The sequence below is a fragment of the Apteryx rowi genome, unplaced genomic scaffold (assembly GCF_003343035.1).
Source record: "Apteryx rowi isolate R43461 unplaced genomic scaffold, aptRow1 scaffold_277, whole genome shotgun sequence".
Lineage (NCBI taxonomy): Eukaryota > Metazoa > Chordata > Aves > Apterygiformes > Apterygidae > Apteryx > Apteryx rowi.
Window position 1 is genome coordinate 542,127 of NW_020449163.1, and position 20,114 is coordinate 562,240.

Consider the following 20,114-nt stretch of genomic DNA (forward strand, 5'->3'; position numbering starts at 1 on the left):
GCCCCTCGGATTTAAAGATGAGATGATATTATGCCATGCTGCCCAACCAAAGATCTCCTGTCAGAGGGTGAAAGGAGCAGAGCAGATAACTGATTTGTGGATTTGAGAAAGAAGCAGTGAGAAAGGAGTGCTGCTGCATAGCAGGAGGATGGTATGGTTTTGTCCCTTTGCTGTGAACTGTTTGCTCTGTGGATGAAGGCATGTAACCAACCATGGGCCCACTGAAATGAACTCTGAAAGCAAGGAGCCATAGGTCAAATACCTTGGGATTAGTAATTGTCTAAGTACATTCTGTTTATAGCAAAAAAGATCTATCTGTATATAGCAAAAAAGACAGAGATTTTCTAAGGGTGTCTATTTCAAACCATTATGATCATTTATTCTTTTTATTAGTTTTTTTTCGTGATATTGGACACCTGAATTACCTGTTGACATTGCAGGCCAGTCAAGATTTCTGCAGCTTGTTACCCATCTCTAAGCAAGAGATGGTTTGTCTCGGTTTGCTCTGGAAAACCCTTCCTCCCAGTGGCACGTTCCACTAGTTTCTGGTGATCATACAGGCTCTCCTGCATTGGAGTCAACACTGTCTTCACTTTCCTAACTTCTTACAGCAGGGATAGAAATCTTTTTTTCAAACTCGCAAATGCACTTAATTTAATTATCATCACAGTGGACTACCAATAAGATCATGTTTGCTTTCTCTGCATGTTTTCTGACTAATGTGCAAAATTTGATAACCCTGTACTTTATTTTAATATGAAATGGCTCTTTCATGAAGGTCATTTTTTTAATATTTCTTCAAATATGCTTTCTTTTCACAATATCTGTGATTCACATATTCCACATATCTGTTACTATGATTTCCATGATAGATCTATTCAGTCTGAGTATTCTGCCCTGCTTATAATTAACAAATGAGAAACAATTCTTTACTTAATAAAAAAGCTACGAGAATAATTTAAAAAAGAAGGGAGGAGAAATATCCTATATCAACTTATCTGTAGCTTTAGAGAACTTTAGTATTCAAGTAATCATCAGCATTTCTTCTTGGCCCCTAAGATGCTAGAGGTTTAATTTTGCATTTCTGTTTGGTAGAACAGAAAGGTCCTTGAATGAAAGAATRCCATTTCACTGAACTTTATTTGACAGTCTGTGAGGAAGCTTTGGTCAAGCAATTTGCTAGGGCATCTTAAATGAATATGTCTTGCTGCCACAGTAGCTGTGGCAAAACCACTGCACTGTAATAGACAGATCAGTCCCTTTGCTGCAATTGCCATAGCAAAGCAACAGGCAACAGTTAAGCAGATTGTCAGATACAATTTATAATTGACCAGATGCTTACATAAAAACATTTTACCTGAGATCACTGCTCAGTACCATACAATGTTTTCTGTGGTAAAGAAATGAGACAATTAAGAAAAAACATTTCAGGCAAAGAAGGTTGACATAAAAAACAGGATTTTGATAGAAATTATAGAATATATACTGCCCATTTGAATGTTAAACCATGTTATAAATGATTGTGAAATATGTGTAATTCTCCTCCTTCCTCTTACAATGCTGATACAGAGAAATTGAGGTTGAAGAGGGAATAAAATCACAGGAAACAACCTTGGGGATAGCTTATACAACAAAAAAGTCCTTTCTTTGTTATTGAATGTTAGAAATAATGTTCTCTTCACTGTATTGAGGCAAGTGAAGTTGTCTTTCAATAGTTTTTAGGAGTAATGCGTCTTCTGAAAGTACTAACCCTTTGAGCCATGCACAAGACAGAGTGCAACAAAGTCTTTGCTAAGTCTTATTTTCTTACTATTCCAATCTTTCCTCTTTTTTTAATGTTCACATTGTTCCTGATAGGTTAATTCTCCCTTTCCCTTTCCCCTATCTTTCTCTTGATACATGTCTTGTTCTTTTTTATGCCTCATCCTCTTTCTTACATATTTACTACTCTATTCAGTGGTATATTATTGCCATCTTTCTTCCTAACATTCTATCTCTTTTTCAATAATATTTCACTCTTTTACAAAAAGAACAAATGTAAAGTGACGTCAGGCTCAAGGACTCTAGTAATCCAGTAGGTTTTTTTCCTCTGTTTTTACTTGTGTGTGTCATGTCATAGATCATGGCATAGTTTGCACAACCCTAGGTCCAACCAGCTGCTTTCTAATCCTCATATTCATCTCACTGTTCTATTTCTCTTGTTGTTTTAAAGGTTTTCTGATGCTTTTTTAAAATTGCATAGCTTTTGAGGTGCAGTCACACAATTTTCTGAGCAAAGGAAGCCTGTTTAGAAAAGATTGTTGGAAAAGAGATTATTTGCTGGTATGCAATTTATTGTCCTCTGAGGGCATATATCCACTACTGAGTTACCACTCATCTGCTTTGCTTTGGACTGACTCGGATGGCTGATATTAAAGCAAAAATAAACCTGTCAACACTTTGTCAGAGYGTGAAAAGTAAAGCCATTTCATTTTGACTTGCAGCAGAAAGAAGGGAAGCTCGAAACGCCTGGGGAGGGGAATCCCGCAACAGCTTCCACAGAAGTGGAGACTTGAGATTCCTCTTTTGCTGGAATTATAATGGGTCATTAATGTTGTTCTGCTTCTTTGAAAGCCAATGATTCCAAGAAAACAACTCTCACACAATATGACAATGAGGCTTCATGGGATGTTTATTAATATTTTTTGTGTTTTCTATGTCTGTAGGAGAAAGATGCAATGATTACGCCTATGCCATTCGCAAGGCCACAGGACTTAGGCCCATCTATTGCTATTGTAACTAAAGTAAACCAGATTCAGGATCATCTGCTGAAGAAACATGACATTGAGCTGTACATGCATCTGAACCGACTGGAAATTGCTCCACAGATTTATGGACTGTAAGTGTTTACAATGCATTGTTTAATTTAATTCCTTCTAGTTTTATGTCATTGTGTTAGGACATTTTTTGGCCTTAACTTCAGGAATAGAGAAATGGGGATATCCTTTAGAACAGCATTACAGTAAATGAAACCCCGGTGTTTGTGGCAATGGCATTAACAGTGCAGATACAGTCTTTTCAGCTGCATATTAGAGAACTTAGCAAAGAGTCTCTCAAAGCAGTGATGAAAGTACATACTGAATTAAGTATGTTACTATATATTCTACTTGTAGTCTTCCTGTTAAATAAGAAATGGGACAATAGGGCACAACAGGAGAAGGAAAAATCATTACCATTGAATGATTTATTTACTTAATTTTGTCACTAGTTCAACATCAGTCAGCTTTCACCTATTGCAGTGATGGGGTCTTGGATACAGGTGATATTGGTGCTGTGGGGCATGCTGAAAGTTAAAGCACAGAGACGTGAAAGTGACTCTGCATGGAGTCAGCTCAGGTAGTCCTTGTTCCATTAATCTGGCTCAGGTCCGTTCAGCTGGCTTGGTGACATGCTCCCCTCTTCTAGGAGAGCTTATTAGGTCAGGGGCAACTTTGGATGAGGCCTGTCCCCCTATGTTTGCATAACACTGTATCCAAACCATTCATGACTCAAGCTCAGTCAATAGAGAGCCAAGTCTGCAACTTGGATTTACCATGTGTGATTATGAATTGACTGTGGTTTTGAGAAAGAGTTTTGCCTTCATAACTTAGAATTCTGATATTCAGTTCACTTTGATCGTTCCTTAAAGAGTTAGCAAGCCATATGTATGGTTACAGTGACAGAAAAATGTGAGTTTTCATAAAAATTCTAGAGTTTTCTAACTTTTTGCCATGATTTAAACTTAAGGTACACTTTATCTTAAATTAAAAGAAAAAATGTTTTATTTGTAGTTGTGAATTTCCAAATGTAATTGTGAATTACATTTGACAGCTCAGTAGAAAATATAGAAAGAAAGGGAAAAGGAGACTCTGTGAATGTCAGGGCTCAATTGCAACACTTAAAAATAAAGCCTAATTTGATATCATAATAAAATGAAAAAATACTGAGAAATAGTACACCCTCAAGCGACGAGTTGAACTAAGAGTGAGTAGTGGTATCAGACTTGCAAATAACATATCTTTGGAAGACAAACTTGGCTGCTTTTAAAAAAAATCACCATTCAGTAATTTTGTATTTACATTTGGATTTCAGGTAAGTTTAGAAAAGTTTCTAAGGTAATTCCACACAACTTATTTAAATAGTTTTGATATGAATGGGCTACAGGGAGAGGAAGAATAGACAGAGTAAACATAAGGTATTAAAAGTACAAAGAGGACAGATTATCCTGTTAGAGTATTTTTTGCATAATGTAGGGTTGTCTATTTTTTTTAATATCTTCACTAGTCTGGAAGAGAAGGCAAATGTCACTAATAAACTTCATGGGTGGTAATAAATTGGTAGGCGCTATAAATACCAAGGAAAACAAAAAGACAGTGTTTCTGTTTTATGAAGGCTTATGAAAACATGCAGAAAATAAAGATAAACCTCCGAAATTTGCAAACAGATATTTTGGGGCAAAAGTAATTTGTACTGTAGGTATTCACATCAGTATAAGTGTATTTTGCCTTTCAGTAAGGGAAATAATTGAAAGAAAAAAATAGACTTTAGCTCAAAACATGACATTTTAACAACAGAAGAACAGTGCAGTCTGGTATGGCATAAATAGAAGAACTGAATCTGAATAAAGAAATTTACAGTTAACGGAATGAATTATGAGAGAGAGCTTCAGGCTGACTATCAGGAAAACCTTACTAACAGGGAGCTGTTAGACTGTAAAATAATATATCAAAATTAACAAAGAAAAAACCATCAGAATATATTAAAGGTAGGCTTTGAAAAGCTCTCAGAAATAGATAGTGTCATAGAGAAAAGTCTGCATTGGCAAAGGAGGGGAGTAGGTTGCCTGTGAGGTCATATCTTTTTCTGATTTCTGATTTAATACAGAGGACAGGAGAAAAAGTAAGAGAAAGGAACATGACTGTGTTGTATTATTCTCACCTTTAAAGCTGTCTGAACTCTTCAGAATACTAATTTCCAGTAGTGAACCAGGTGACAGCCTCAGATGCTGGATCTTTTCCTGTATTTAACATTTCTTGCACTAGAAACAGCATTTCTTAAGCATAATGGGTTATTAATAATTGCTAAATATAACCTAAGTGCAGGATTCATGTGAGCTTCTTGTTGAAGGTTTTTTTTGCTGAAGTTTTTTGGGTTTGCCAACAATATTCATTTCTGATCCTTCATATCACTCTAAATAATATACATATGGTAGAAGGAAGACTGGGAACTTTGCTCAAAAGAGATTATGGAGTTAGAGGAAAAGGATATCAATATGAAAAGCTTGTATTCAGTGGTAGAGTCTCCTCTGGCCTGAACAAGGTATACAGTTTATATATTTAAAAATATAGTATTTTATGCCTTGCATGTTTATACCTTGCCACAGAAGGTAATAAAAACAACTCCTTTATACCCTCTGTATTTTCATAGAGTTGATTTCAGTCTTTAATGTTTGCAAATAGTCTTTTTATTTTTACAATAGTAGGGAGATTTGTTCTGCTGAGATGTCAGGTACCCCAGTCTATATAATAGTCTGTATAATTTCATGTTCAGAAACTGTCCTTTGAAATAATATGTGGTTATATGCTTCTTAAAATTATGGTTACTTGCTTAGAAGAACAATTTTAACAGGCATTTCTGTGCTTGTGGTATGATTCATTAATTTTGCTTGATGTACACTGGTGCAAAGGCTGTATGCCATTTTTGTGGAAAAGTATGTTTATGATAGTATTTATTAAAAAAGGGGTTTTCTTCATCAGTTAGTCGTCTGTAAACCATGCTGTCATTAGCTGTGCCCTTGTGTTCTACTGCACCCTGGGAAGTGCTACCTATTTAAAAGAATTCTTCTTTTCTCTTAATATCTGTTTTGTGATATGTTTTAGCTCAGGGGACTAAATTTCTTTATCGTCCAATGGATGATGTCAGTAACAGAGATCACATTTCCTGGCTATCTATTTCTGATCAGAGAGAGAACACTGCTTGGTGTAGTAAGGTATATTAGTATCCTGGCTATGCAATACTTTTGTTCTGTGATGATGCGGGTTGGTGTTACGTACTGTAGCCTTAGCACAGGGGTTTCTCTAACTGGAAATTCTGTGAGACCACAAATTTGCTCGCTGGTAGTCAGCCATTGCATGTCCTTGTGAGAGTTAACCACTATTAGTGTCGGCAAAATGGAACCAGCAGCACAGAGAGAAAAGGCTTTGTGTCTTATCATTCTTAAGTCTTTTATTTGCCATGTCTCTCTTTTGTTTTTAGACCTTGAGATAATGTGTTGTAGAATAACATTGTTTAACATTCCTGGTAGCACTGTGAATTGTGTGTAGTCTAACCAAATCATAATAATTATCCAATCATATCTAATTTTCAACTTTGTAAAGTACAAGAATAGTTTAAAAATAAAATGGAATTGTTTGCATTAACAATTCAGTGACATGCCTCCTGATAATAAATTTTTCACTAAATAAAAACAAAAAATGCTAAAATTGAACAAAAAGATTAGATACTACGAAAGGTTGACAGATGGAATATTCAGTTTAATTGTAAAATTAGATGAGTTAACAATGATTAATGTCTTGGATTAAATGGTATTCTAGTGTTAATTTCTTTGACCCTTACATCTAATTCATGTTAAAGTACAAAATAATTATTGCAACATCATTCTGCAGTTTCTGCTGTGGCCAGTGTTTGCAGTGAGAAATTAAGCAGATTGTGTTCTCAGCTTGGGAAGGGACAAGGTTTGAAGAAAGGCTTCATATATCCAAATCTTAGGACATTTTCTCCCACTTACAGTAGTTTGTAGTGGAGGACTTTCTTTTACATTTCATTTAAAGGATGAATAAATTGGAAGAGTCCCACATAGTATTTTTATAACTATTTTATTTTATGTACTGAGTGAATTATGCACAAAGTGGATTATATTCATATTGCATCACATGACAGCCTCATAGAACTGCATGCAATAAGTACAGCCAGATCATGTAAATATATATAATATGGCTGTATAGAAATAATACACACAAAGATAATGACCAGACATAAGCGTAAAAAGCCCTAAGAACAAAAATTAGCTGTTGTCATAAACTCACTACCTCCTGCATCACAGTACTGATGGCAGATTAGATGCTGATATTATATTGGTTAAGAAAACTTTCCAAGCACATATCTCCCAGACATAAAGCGCGTGCAGAAGTGAGTGTAAATATTTCCTGATAGCTTAATCTCAGTACAAGAAAGGCCTTCTTCAGGACATTTGGTGCCGATGGCGTTGCCTCCCTCTGTCGTTGTATTTCATAATGATCAGTCAGCTAGATGGACTGTGTACCGCAGTTTGAAGTTCAGTCAGCCCTTTAGGCTGGTACCACAATTACGCTTCAGGAAGAAACCTATTTCACATAGCAAAGAAAAATATTTGGAGTGAAGGATGCAAACCACATCGGAGGGTAACTGCCTAGTTAACTAGTCACACGTGTGGATTGGAAGCTAGCATTGGGAAGGTTACGTTACAGGAAAGTCAACAGCAGATGTGCTGCTCCACTATTACTATTGTTATTAGTTGCTTTGCTATGAGCACTGCTGTAGGGCATCCACCTGTTTCAGTTTCTCTCCCTTGCTGCTATGGTACCGGGCAATATTCTTTTCCCTAACCATATCGCTCTCTGGAGGTAGAAGTTAAAGGATTTTACAAATGCAGGAACATAAGTCATATTCTTGTATCCAGAAAAACCTTCCACAAGTCAATCCAATGAGGAGTAATCTTTATGATCTCCAGAAAAAATAACCACAGAGATCAGTCTTGCTAAGGAAAACTTTCCAGATCAGCCAGGATGCCTGGGTTTATTTTGGACTCTCACACTTGACAAAAAGAAAGAGAAATAATATATGGCATGGTCCAAACTAATTGCAGTTCCTATGTAGTTTTTAATCCAGTGTCATCAATTAACTGGACAGCAATTACAATGAAAGCAACTTAGAGCTATTGTGCACTTAGTAGGGAAACCACCAAAATCTGCTCTTGCTATTAAAATAAATGAGTATTTCAGAATCTAGCAAGAGCTAAGACTAAGTAAGTACAAAGTCTTGCAGAACAAAGTAAGAATCCTCATTTAAATGTTCAGGACCAAATTAATGCTGAACTTAGTAACTGATACTGCTGTTGATTTCCAGTAATTATTTTCTGTTTGACATAAATAATTACATATAAAGCAGATTATTTTTGTAAAATAGATTTTAATGCTCTGTAAACCCTAGCCTGTCTGTCAGTAAAATGCTTTTTAAGGATTTAATGCCAGATGCACAGACTTTTCTAATAAAAGTTATAATCCACTGTTGGGCCCACAAATTAAGAAGAGATATATTCCACTGGGATTTTAGATAAAGTTTTGGGGGATGACTCAGGCATCTGAAGACTTACTACCAATTCTATCTTGTATAGTGAAATAAGTAGTTGTAAGAAAAAAGCTGTAAGTTCAAAGTAAAGTGACAGTAAGAAGAAAAGACAATCCAAAGCTCATTTAGGAAACTGAATTGTATTTTGATGGAGAGGGGGATTGCCTCACTTGTTGTTGACCTACCAGTTGTATTGTAATAATTTACTAACTTGAAGGGTTTGCTTTGTGCAAATAAATGTGGACAATTCCTGAAACATCATGGTAGGTACCTTATTTTCAGGCAACAAGCAAGCATTATTTGACTCTAAAGCTGCTTTTCTTCTATTTCAAAATAAGGCTACCCACCTTTTGTTTTCTTATACAATAGATATCTGTTGTTCTTCTTTGAGGTTCTCCAAAAGGTGTTCTGGTTTTTTGATTGAAAAAAGTTATTTTTGATCTTGTGTCACTTACCTTCTCCATTCTTGTTGTGTACTAGGTTGAAAATTATAATATGATAAACTTTTACTTTTATTCTCGTTTTTCCTACTCTCACAAATAGTATTTTAGACTTAAGATTTGAACTTGTATATGATGTGAAAGCCCCGTCTATAAACAGAATGAAGGATTGGTTGAGGTATTGAAAGTGCTCATCTGAGTTTTACTCTTCTGCCACATAATTATGTGCTGAGCTGATAATGCATAGTACCGGCTGGCTGTGAGGGTGGAAGGCAGATGCAGGTGATGTGCTTCCCATATGAAGTATGTGGCATTATCTATATCTGGGAAAGAAGCAAGCAAGACAGCTTCTGTTTTGACTTATGTCACGCAGCCTTAAAAAAAAAAAAGTCTCATTAAACATAAGTAGGCTTAGAGACCAGTGGATTTGAATAGAATAAATATCTTCTGACAGGTATGATGCATTTAGTAGGAATATATACAAGTGTTTGAAAGGTTGTCTTTATGTCTTGTTTTTGTAGTCAATAGCTATAAAAGCTGAACACCGAACGGAGGAGTTCTGCTGTAGCAAGGAATTTAAGGTGTCGTGTTTCAAATACTTCTCCTTTGTTTTCTTCATAGTTAATCACTTCAGCTGCTCAGGTTAACCAGTACTGTCTGATTTAACACATCATTTTGTTTCTTTCAAGGACATAAAACTTAGTCTAGAAAACTCGTGTGAAAATGAGTACAGAAAGAGCAATACAATGTAGGTTAAGTATCTGTTGCAGGAAACAATTACCTCAGCATACGCCTAAAAAATGAAAATGTGACCATGTCCACGCTAAGATGATGTCAGTAGGGAAAATACAGGAGCATGGACTAGCATGGTCACTAACACATTTGCTAAGTCACCAGGGCACTTACCATAAAATGCAGGTCTGTGGATAATTCATGGTTTAGTTAACCTGTGCTTCATCTTCACTGCTTATTCTTACCAGTCTATCTGAATCAAGATAGTATGGGCATGCGAACACATGTTATTAGCACACCCTTTATCTTCCTGTGAAGGCATGCCTTTAGAGCTGTCCAGAAAGTCATGAACAGAACCATCTGCACTGCGCAGCAGGGAAAGATCATCCTGCTATCAGTCTTTAAGATAAAAATTGGTATCCAAGAGTCATGATATCCAAAGACTAATGGAAACAAAAAGTCGCCATGAGAATCTTTATTTTCTTTTGCATAGTGCCAAAACTCGTAGAAATGAGCTTCCAGCAGAATACAAAGAGCCTCAGCAAGAATACCACAAACGTAATTCAGATACTCATTAATTTAAGAATTGTACTGTGTTCTTTAAACACAATTGGGACCAAATGGGTGGTGCAGATAAGAGGAATTTTGTTTGAAATCGTCAAACAACTGAGCATGAAATATGTAAATGCACAACATAGGCCTGTTTGTAGCACAGGAATTAGATTCCATTTAAAAAGTCAGGTTTTTGAATATTTTTGTTTTTCCATTTCAAAACAAACGAGGCCATTTTGGATTTTCGTGGAAGAATGGGGAGAAGAATGACTGGCAGTTGCATCAGAGAAAAACCCAGTGGTTACTGAACTGCCTTAAGATGCGGGGTATCAACTTCAGGGAGAGTATAGTCTTCAGTCTAAGTTTCCCCCAGCCCTGGAGGGCATCTTAACAATCCAGCTCTTCTGGGTCATTTTCCTCTCAGTCCTTGGTTTTCACAGAAAACTATATCCTCAAGCCAAGATTCATTCCTAATGAAAATTTTGTCAAAACTTAGTGAAACAGTAATTTTTGTAAGAATATATGCAATCTGCATTTTCTCCAGAAGCTTTTGCTTGCCCAGTGGAATGCAGTTAATCTGAAAAAGGTTACAGTGCCAGTATTAAGAAGAAGGCTTCACTTTTGCTTTTTCTCCCCACAAAAGTAAGTCTGCCAGCTAGTCAAGTCTGTCTGCCTCTTGTTTCCCCTCCATTCCACTTGAGATACTGATTTCCCCTCCTATGCTTTCTCCTTTCAATCAAACTAAATGTTACAGACTGAAGTGAGGGATTTGAAGAAAATGGAGAGAATTCAGCAGATAGCCTGTATAATTCCAATTAAATATCGTGAGCCATCTCTGGCATGGTTGTTTTACTGGGAGGTCTTGAGTTGGATAAATACATCTCACTGCTGGAAGTAAATGCAATAGAAAAAGGTCCTTCCCTGAAAATGATATCACTGAGTGTCCTAACTTTTAAAATGGGTGAGCTGTGCAATAGTTCTCCATGAGTTTGTGAACCCCTTTCTGACATCTACTAGAGCTGCAGAAGCTTCAGCAAAAAAAATTCTGGTTCCTAAAAGGTGCGTGCCTTGAGTACCTTTTCTGATTCTGATGTGTTTTCAAGCAAGAGTTTTTAAAAGGATCATGTGAAAATTAAAGAAATAAATCCATATTTGAAGAATAAAATCCATTAACAGGTCACAGGAATAGCTTGCTCTACAGTAGTGCTGTTAATTAGCTTGGGCCACTTTATATAACTTGTGAATATTATATGAATACACAAAACTAACCTAGGTAGATAATGAAGGATGATGTTTGATAAACATTTCTAAAAATGGAATTATTTTGCCAGATATTATAAAAATAATTACAGTGTTTCATCAGCCCTATTACTATAAGTGGTAACATGAAGCCCTAAAGGGTTGGGGCATTAAGGCCCCACAAATTTTGGCCAGAAATGAAAATCTTCACACAACCCTACAAAATAGAATTGCATAGTGAAACACTGAAAAAACAGAGTATCAGTTTTGTATTACCAACTTAATTAACCAAGGTGACTAGGAAAAGTAGGACCTGGTTTTCAAATAAATGTTTTGAAATCAATGAATGAGTCATATTTGAATTTTTACAGAAAGTCAAGGGTACTCCTCTACTGTATTCTTCATCTGAAAATACTCTAAGATATCCTTTGCAGCTTGATATTGACTGCTGTTGATGACTTCCTTGAATTTCCAGATAGCACTGTTTATAAGGAAAGAAGACAGTGGGTGCACCCAGAACTTTGCTACTCAGTATTGAATGTATTGACAACAGCAAACTAATTACACCCAAATTTCAGAGAAGCAAAGCAGCATAACCCAATGTAACATCAGGAGATTACCAGCATCTGTTTGAAAAGTGCTCTGGAGAGCATCTCTTTTCATAGGCCTTTATATTGGCATCAGTAAGTTTTATTTTTCTGCTTTTCTTTGCTTTTCATCACCTATTGGAAATTAGGACCATTTTAGCATGCTTTCTCTAATTAGCCTTATAGAAAATTTTTTGGTTTTGAAATCTGAAAAAGTGTCCAGTACAGTGGTCTTTCAATGCCAGACAAGCAAGATATTTTATTTTGCTCTGAGTATTAAAAAAAGAGAGAGAGAAAAGTGATTTCTTTTCTTATTTTCTACCCTTTAAGTGCTCATTTTAGTGTACTATAATATAATGAAATCCTCCCTGCTTCTGTCTGCTGTATCTCCTACCAATGATGTTACCAATTTTTTATTATCAAAGGTTGAGAAGTTTGCTAACAATATTTTCATACTTAAGATAAAGCTTAGCACATACCCACATGTGTAATGTAGCAGCAGAATGACTGTGTAATAGGTTATATGTTATTAAATGTTTTTACAGTGCTTAAGTCAAAATTCCAAACAACATCTAACCACAATCCTTAGTTGTTTACAACTCACGTCAATAAACACTGTGTGAGGTGTTAGATTTTAAGCTTGGGCCTTCTGGTTTATTCCATTTCTCCTAACAAGTACATGTGGGAATGACGTGCAAAATTTGCAATACCCACTTTGGAGGGTGTTATTTTTTTTTTAATAATGCAAATACAGTCAAGCATAAATACGTGGAACAACTTGGATCCAAGAATTTTCCTAGTTGTCTTAATTATCTATCACAGAATTCACAAAGTGGTAATCAGACAATAGAAAAAAAGAAACAATTCCCAGAAAAACTTTGCAACATTCCGATATATTTAGTATCTAGAAACATTAATGATAACGTCACATTTAAATTCGTGTAGACTGAACTGTAGAAAAGGTAATGGCATCTTTGATCTTAGCAATTCCATGGTTTAACATGCTACATATATTGAAAAAATGTTTAAAAAAATTGTAATAGATTCCGTTTTCCATTTTCTTATTTCAATAACTGTAATCAGAAGAATCTGTATAGTGATATAAACCCACATGCAACCTGAGTTAGTGTTTAGTTATACATCCTGCTTTACTGTACATGTGAGCTCTGGGACTTTCCCAATGAAACACATACCCTGATTTATCTTCTGTGTCTGAAGTATTTTTTACCTTATGACTCTGCTGCAGCCTTTGATATTCCCTGTGACATCACGAGACAGCTGTGTTGCATTGTGTTTAAGCAGTGCTAAACCTTTAAACTTTAAATGAATATTTTTCTTTTGGAGGTATAAATAGAATACATAATAAGCATCTGTGGGATATGCAGTTAATGTCACTTGTGAGGAAAGACCTTCATGATGCACTTGGGTTTTGGCACTCTTAAATTATGAGCTCTTTACTACACTCATGGGATAAATTCCATATCCCCCAGATGCCTATTATGTATCTTCCATGTCCCTTAATTCCTATTAGCTGGATTAGTAGTTGTTGTGATGTTGAGGTTTATGGTAATTTAACTGGGGTGGTTCTCAGTAATCAATAAATAAACTTCAAAAGTTTAGTAATTTTTATTTTCTAGAAATTCCAGTGTGTATTGCTGTAACAATTTACATTAAATACTAGTTGGATATACAGGAAACTTTGGTCACCTGTGCACATTAGTTTACCCATTACCTAAATTTCAAAAACAAGCAAATATATAAAAGCAAAAGACTTTAGTAGCAAAGAAATGTGGCTTCAATGGCTCAACTACAAGGTTTCAGGGTAACCAAGAAGGGTTATATCCTTTAGCATCCACAAATCTTCAGAGAACCATTTTCACAGACAGTGAATATTTTGTTGTTAAATGATGATATTATTAATGTTCTAGTCACAATCATTATCTGGAGAGTTTGTCAAACTGGTACAGAATGGCCTAGATTAGTTATCAGCTCAGGAGCAAATAAGATTTTTAAAAGACTCAATAAAGCCCAATGATTAATTGTTATATATTCTGATTCATGCCTATCCCATTTTATCTAATTTAATAAAAGTCTAAAATGATGATTAATCCTTTCACACCAGCAGTTGCTGGTACATCCATTACATGTCCAATCTGAATTCCTCTGCCAAGGAGTTAACTACTATTTTGAACTTGGTGTGAAAAATATCATTATAAATTTCATTAACCTGATCATCAAATTTAAAAAAGTCAACTCGTAAAATCCATTACTACATATCATGCATCGAAGATTAAAAACTGGTCCTCAGTGGGCAGGAATAGCCAGGATTTAATTCCCACAGCATATGTTTAAAGTGCTCATATGACATTATTGTATCTGTAATTATCAGAATTTTATGTTTATTAACCCAAGTGAATTAAGAATCTTGTTTTGCGTAAAATTTAGCATGCATGTTAAATTGACCATTAATTCAGAGCATATCAATATATATGTATTTACTACAAATACAAAGATATTTGTTTAGTATAATGGAATAATTTTAGCATTTAGAGAACTGAATTCCTTTAATTTTTCCTTCTTGAATAAAATAATTTACCACTTCAGTGCTACCAGTTGGCTATCTTGTAAATCCACAGATGTGATACAGATTTAAACCTTACAAAAAGTAGTCCTTTTGGGGGAAGCTTGAAGTATTTCATCTTTGCACTATATCTCAACTATAAATAAGTGTTCACCTTCAATAAGACATGTTTCCAAGTAGGTACTATATACTATTCTTCAGTATTGCTTGGCCCATTCATAGGTAGATACTTCTCTRCTCTCTACATTAAATATGTCTGAGCAGAGAGATAGGCACAAAAATGTTCACAGCTGTCAGGAATTCTAAACAGGTTTATTACTTATATCTTACTATTTTTGTTCAAGTATAAGGATAAGATAAAAGTTCAGTAAATGATTGAAAATTATCCTGCCTGAGTTAAGCAGTTTAGAAAAAATGAAGCCTGCATACCAGTGAAAACAGGAAAATGTTGTGAAAGCCCTTGTAGCTGTCACTTACAGCCTGGCTGTAAGCTTTTGTAAAAATAACCCACTACAAAGTTCAGCTCATTCATATAATTCAAATTTACTTTTATTGAAATGAAAGGAGTTTGTTTTCTTTTCTTCTAACCCCAAACACAAAAAAATTCTGAGGCTTAAACCTAAAACTGCAATTTCCAAAAAGCTGGCTCTGAGCAAAGGTGAACCTTTAAGGGCTGTTAGTGGAGCCAAGTTGAAAGAAATGCAAAGGTAATCTGGTACAGTGAGTGAGTTAGGAGTGCTTGGCAGAAAATTGGTAAGAAATCTCTTTTGAAAAATACCTTCATTTTTCAAATCTCTCTGGCACAAATATCTTCTATAATTAAGGCAGTTGCAAAATCCAGGAGTAATTTTTAGTAGGCACCTTTATAACCGCTCAATTTCAAATCAACGCAGAGCATTGACTTTAAAATATGGTCAGACTTCCCACTCCTGCAAGACCTGGTGGTTTTCTGAGGATTGCAGACCTTCTCATACAGGTGCTGAGAAAGAGTTCTCGTTTTCCCTGTACCTTTTTACAAAGCACATTTGGAGGTAGGCCCTTGTGCCTCTGCAGCCACCGCCTGAAACACTGCCCATGGGGCCAGGGTCCTGCTGCCAGCTCTGCGAGTGACACTGCTTCCCCACTGTGCAGGCACCCAAACGGTCCTGCGCACACCAGAAGAAACAAATGGCAGCATTGCCAGTTTGCCACTGTGTTTGATTTGTAAATTGTTACTAACAGATAAATATTTTTAAAATACTGTATTTGATTTTCTATAAAAACAGTGACGAACAGGTAGTTGGGACACGGAGGGTTTGTCACTACCCAGCCACTAAAAAAAAATGGTTGTTTTTTACTCATGGCTGCAAAATGCAGTCCCTTGCTTGACTCCAAAAAGAGGGATAGATGTCACCAGGATTGCTCCCTACCATATCTATCCTACATATGCAAGGAATATCTATTTAGAGAAGGCTATGGCTGTTTCATGACATGGTACATATGTACTTGCCAGTGAAAATGCCAGTAGTATCCACTGGTCCACATGTGATTCCAGCATAACAGTTTACGGGAGGGGAGAAAATGGGAACTTTGGGGGTTTTACCAAACCACAAACATTATTATTTTTGTTTATTTAGCACTGCGAAAAAACATGCTAGGTTTTTGGAACAAATACAAAAATGCAACTCCCTCCCAAAAGAGCTTTTTGACTCCAAGATGGACTTGGGCTGCACACGTAAAATGGTAATATAATAGGTGCCTGATGGCGATGCTCCTGTGAGCAACGGACTGTGGCTGGTGCCTTCTGTACTTGGCACGGCTGTAAGTTTAGATATTTAGGACTATTACGACTATTATTGCATACTGCAGGGAATCGTCCTGCTGTACTGCTTGGTGTAGTTTCACCTTGGACACTCTCTCATGACCTGTCTTAATGGTTTGGTCCATTTTACTTACCCATGCTCAAATGTTTTCAGGAAGGAAATGGCAAAGTTAGGAAGAATGAAAAGGCCCCTGATTAGCCACCACAGCCCTACTTGAAATGTACTTTTCTCCTCTCTTTTACAGACAACTAGCATTATTTCAGCTGCTGGTCACAGCAGTACAGAAATATTTCAGAGCAGCCAGGTGATCCAACAAAGATTTATAAATCCAACACCTCAAAATCTAAATATGTAATAGAAACAGATTTGTACTGTAAGATAGTTTTGGTTCTCCCARTATGAAGGAGAGTCTTTAGATGATTTTACTCCTGAATGGACTGAAAATGCTATGAATAAATGATCTAAAAAAATATTTTAAAAATTATTTCTAAGACCCTTAAATCAGAAAGGTTTGTCCACTGTAAAATCCTTGCCTTTAAAAGTCTTGTTGATTAAATTATCTTTGATCTATTTTTGATGCATCTTTGATCTAAATTATCTTTTGATCCATCCAGTGTTGGACTTGGAGCACCTTTTTCCTGTAACAACAAATGTTTTAAATGATCTACTTGCAGTATGTTCCATAAACTTCAGCAGCCTGAGTAAAAAATTCTTTACAGCATGTCTGCAGGTAAATGTATGTTATGTATACAGAGTTGAATTTTTGGGAGAACTTTGCTACTTTATGGACTGGAATAATATCCAGCAGTATTTCGTAGGGTCACATAAAATCTTATAACTTGTATCAGTTTTTGAACATAATAGAGAATTATTCTCTAAACTTTGTGGAGGAGTTACTGTTAATTATCAAGTCTGGAGAAATAAGAACAGTGCCACATTTCCTTCCTGAGCTGAGGACTGTTCTTAGAGAGATTAGGAGCTTAAAGTTAAGGTTGCTTCTAAAGAAAAATCAAGATTTTTTTTCTATTTTGCTTGCTTTGTTTTTACATTTTGGCAGTTGCTAACCCACTGAGTCTCAAATACCATTACTTTGCTTTTGTTGTGTGTCCATACCTGAAATAATTGCAGTATTTTTTCTTGAGACACTTTCAATAAGTAGCTTTGGGGCAGAGGTACCTTTGGCTGCGCTTGCTCTTTGGCTGCTGAATCACTTCACAAGAGAAGTCATCTATAATGAAGTATTTCACGGGTGTATCTGAATCTTCCAGTTGCCAGTGATTTTTTTTTTTTAAGTTTCAAAACTAGTAACAGTTACATAATTTGCATAATTACCACAGTAAGTTTGGGAGCAAACCAGAAGGAAAACAAGACAACATCATAAAGACGTAGTTAGTAAGGGGTGGGAAGTTCAGAGAGTTTCTCTCCCTCTGTTTTCAGTGTAGTTCAGTCATTAAATAATGCAAGAGGGTTTCTGCCACATGGCCACAGCCATTTGGAATACCTGTTAGTCCAAGTGTGAAATAAATACGTGTTTGTGCAAAGTAAACACATATACCTAAACATAGATGTGTGTATGTAAAATACCTAAATACAGTGTGGTCTCCAACATAGAGTAGCCTCAAAAATAGAGTTCTTCATTCTTTGTGTATTTGTAGGTGTGGATAGTGTCTTACATATGCAGATATTATTAAAAAGGAAACGATTTGTTTAGCTAACTCCTAAGTAACAGATTGGCAAAAAAAAAAAGAATCTGGTTTAACTGATTTTGGAGTGTGTAAGGGGGGAAAGAAGGTTCTTCTTTTTTCCATGTTTCCTCCAGTTATAAAAATTACAGTGATTACACATCATAAAGCCTATCTGTAATAAAACGCATCAGCTGGCCAAGGTTTTCATCGCTCACTCAATAATCCATTAATACAGCAACGCTGCCCAGGCATCTTTATAATACCAACTCGGAGGTAATTTTAATCAGCTAGACCAGCTGGTATTTAACAGCAGCTGCTGGAGACGCCACAAATATACTCAATAGCTGACATCTTTATTTGCAGTTTTTCAAGGGGAGAAGAGATCCTCCTGTGGTTACTTATATTAAGCTTTTTTTTTTTTTTTTTTTAAGTATTGGTACCAGAGGGTAATACCTGAATGAAGGAGAGAATAGAGTTAATACAAAAATAAAAATTATATTCTTGGAGTCAGAGAGCTTTTTCATGAAGTCTTCTTCGTAAATGAACGGGGAAAAAAAGAAGAGCTGCTGGCTTTGTGGGAGTTAGTTTAGAACCTTTTCCCGGTACATTTACACCAATCTCAGACATTGCTTGCAGCATAAAATGTACTCTGCAGTGCTGCATCTCCCTGTCTTACTGAAGCTTTCCTGTCTCTCTGCAATATAAATATGTGATAAATAGTGTTCTTGGTAGGAAACGTGGTGCTTGCTCACATGTGTTCGATTTTAACTAACGTAACTTCTTTTGTCCTCAGTTTTGGTTTAGAGCGTCTGTATGCAGGGGTGTATGTGTATATATCTATGCTTAAATGCACGGTGTTTGTGTATGAATAATACACAATATGTTTATTTGTACTTCTCTTATAAGGCTAGAGATGAATTCAGCAACTGAATAAAGTGCTGCTCTCTGCAGCAGTAAATGTGGAATACTATTTCTCATCGGGGTGGGGGGAACAAGCAGAGGCAACATGAAGTTAACAGTCACAAACACATTATAAATAAAAATTTAATTACACTTGGGGGAGCTTGGCGTACAAAGCTCACAAATCCATAATGGAGCTTGCTAGTAATAAAGGCCTGATCTGTTTGTTAAACTCCAATATTCCTGTTCTGCTGTATCTCTCCTTTTGTATAAAACTTCAGTTTCTACATTGATTACCGATTGCTAAAAAGACTGACTTCACTGGTAAATAGTTTTGTCTGTCAGATACCAAATGCCATATTTCTTTATTAAGAAAACAGTTAGGGCTTAGATGGGGAAGGGGAGGTGCAATAAGAAGTGTATCTTTTTTCATTGACTATATATAATATGGCATAGTAGATGGAGTATGTGTGTAATATGAATTTGACTTTTTGGAGATATGTTTTTATTAATATATGAACAAATTCTAACATTACAGCCTCTTCATAACAAAGATTTTGAAAAATGCAAGTAATAGTTTAAACAGAGTTATGAACGCGGAAAAAATACAGTACTATTAAGCTTGTTAGACATGGAAGTATTCCTAGGACAGTAACGGTAAAAGTACTCCATAGTTTTCATTTTCTTTTTTTCTTTTAAATTCTCAGTCTCACAGCTGAAAGAAGTAAATAGACAAAAGGAACAAACTGGGTTTACACCAAAATACATGGATATAAATCCTTAAACAAATTTGGGGTTAGACTAGTCAATTGTAGGTACTCATTTGTTAGTCCCAGCAAGTTACCTCCTCTGTCGTCAAACACAGATCTGTCTGAGACTGTGATTGACTACTTCAAATTAGATTCCAGTGACAGAATGGATTACTGAGATTGCAATTTGACTAAAAAATACTTAGCAAGCATGTTTTCTCTTATTTGTAGTGAAAACAGTCTGTTTAAGTTTGTTTAGTGTGTTTGACAACAGACAGTTTGATATATTGCTGGGCACAGCAGTAGGTTGGACTTGAGTGGTATTAGCTTTCACTGTTTTGATTAATGGTAATTGTTTCGATGAAAAGGCATGTTTTACGTACGACTCATAGTTCTGAAAAACAGAAGTCAACTTGTGAGATCTGTAATTACTGTTCTGAGTTA

General features: G+C 35.8%; 1 protein-coding gene across 2 annotated transcripts in view; it reads left to right on the top strand.

Moving 5' to 3' along the window:
* Nucleotides 1-20,114, top strand: part of TBC1D5 (TBC1 domain family member 5) — a 309,786-nt gene that overhangs the window by 179,846 nt on the left and 109,826 nt on the right. For both annotated transcript variants that reach the window (XM_026068628.1, XM_026068627.1), the window contains one exon: nt 2,706-2,878. In XM_026068628.1, the coding sequence (XP_025924413.1) occupies nt 2,706-2,878 (173 nt within the window). The remainder of the gene's footprint in view (nt 1-2,705; nt 2,879-20,114) is intronic.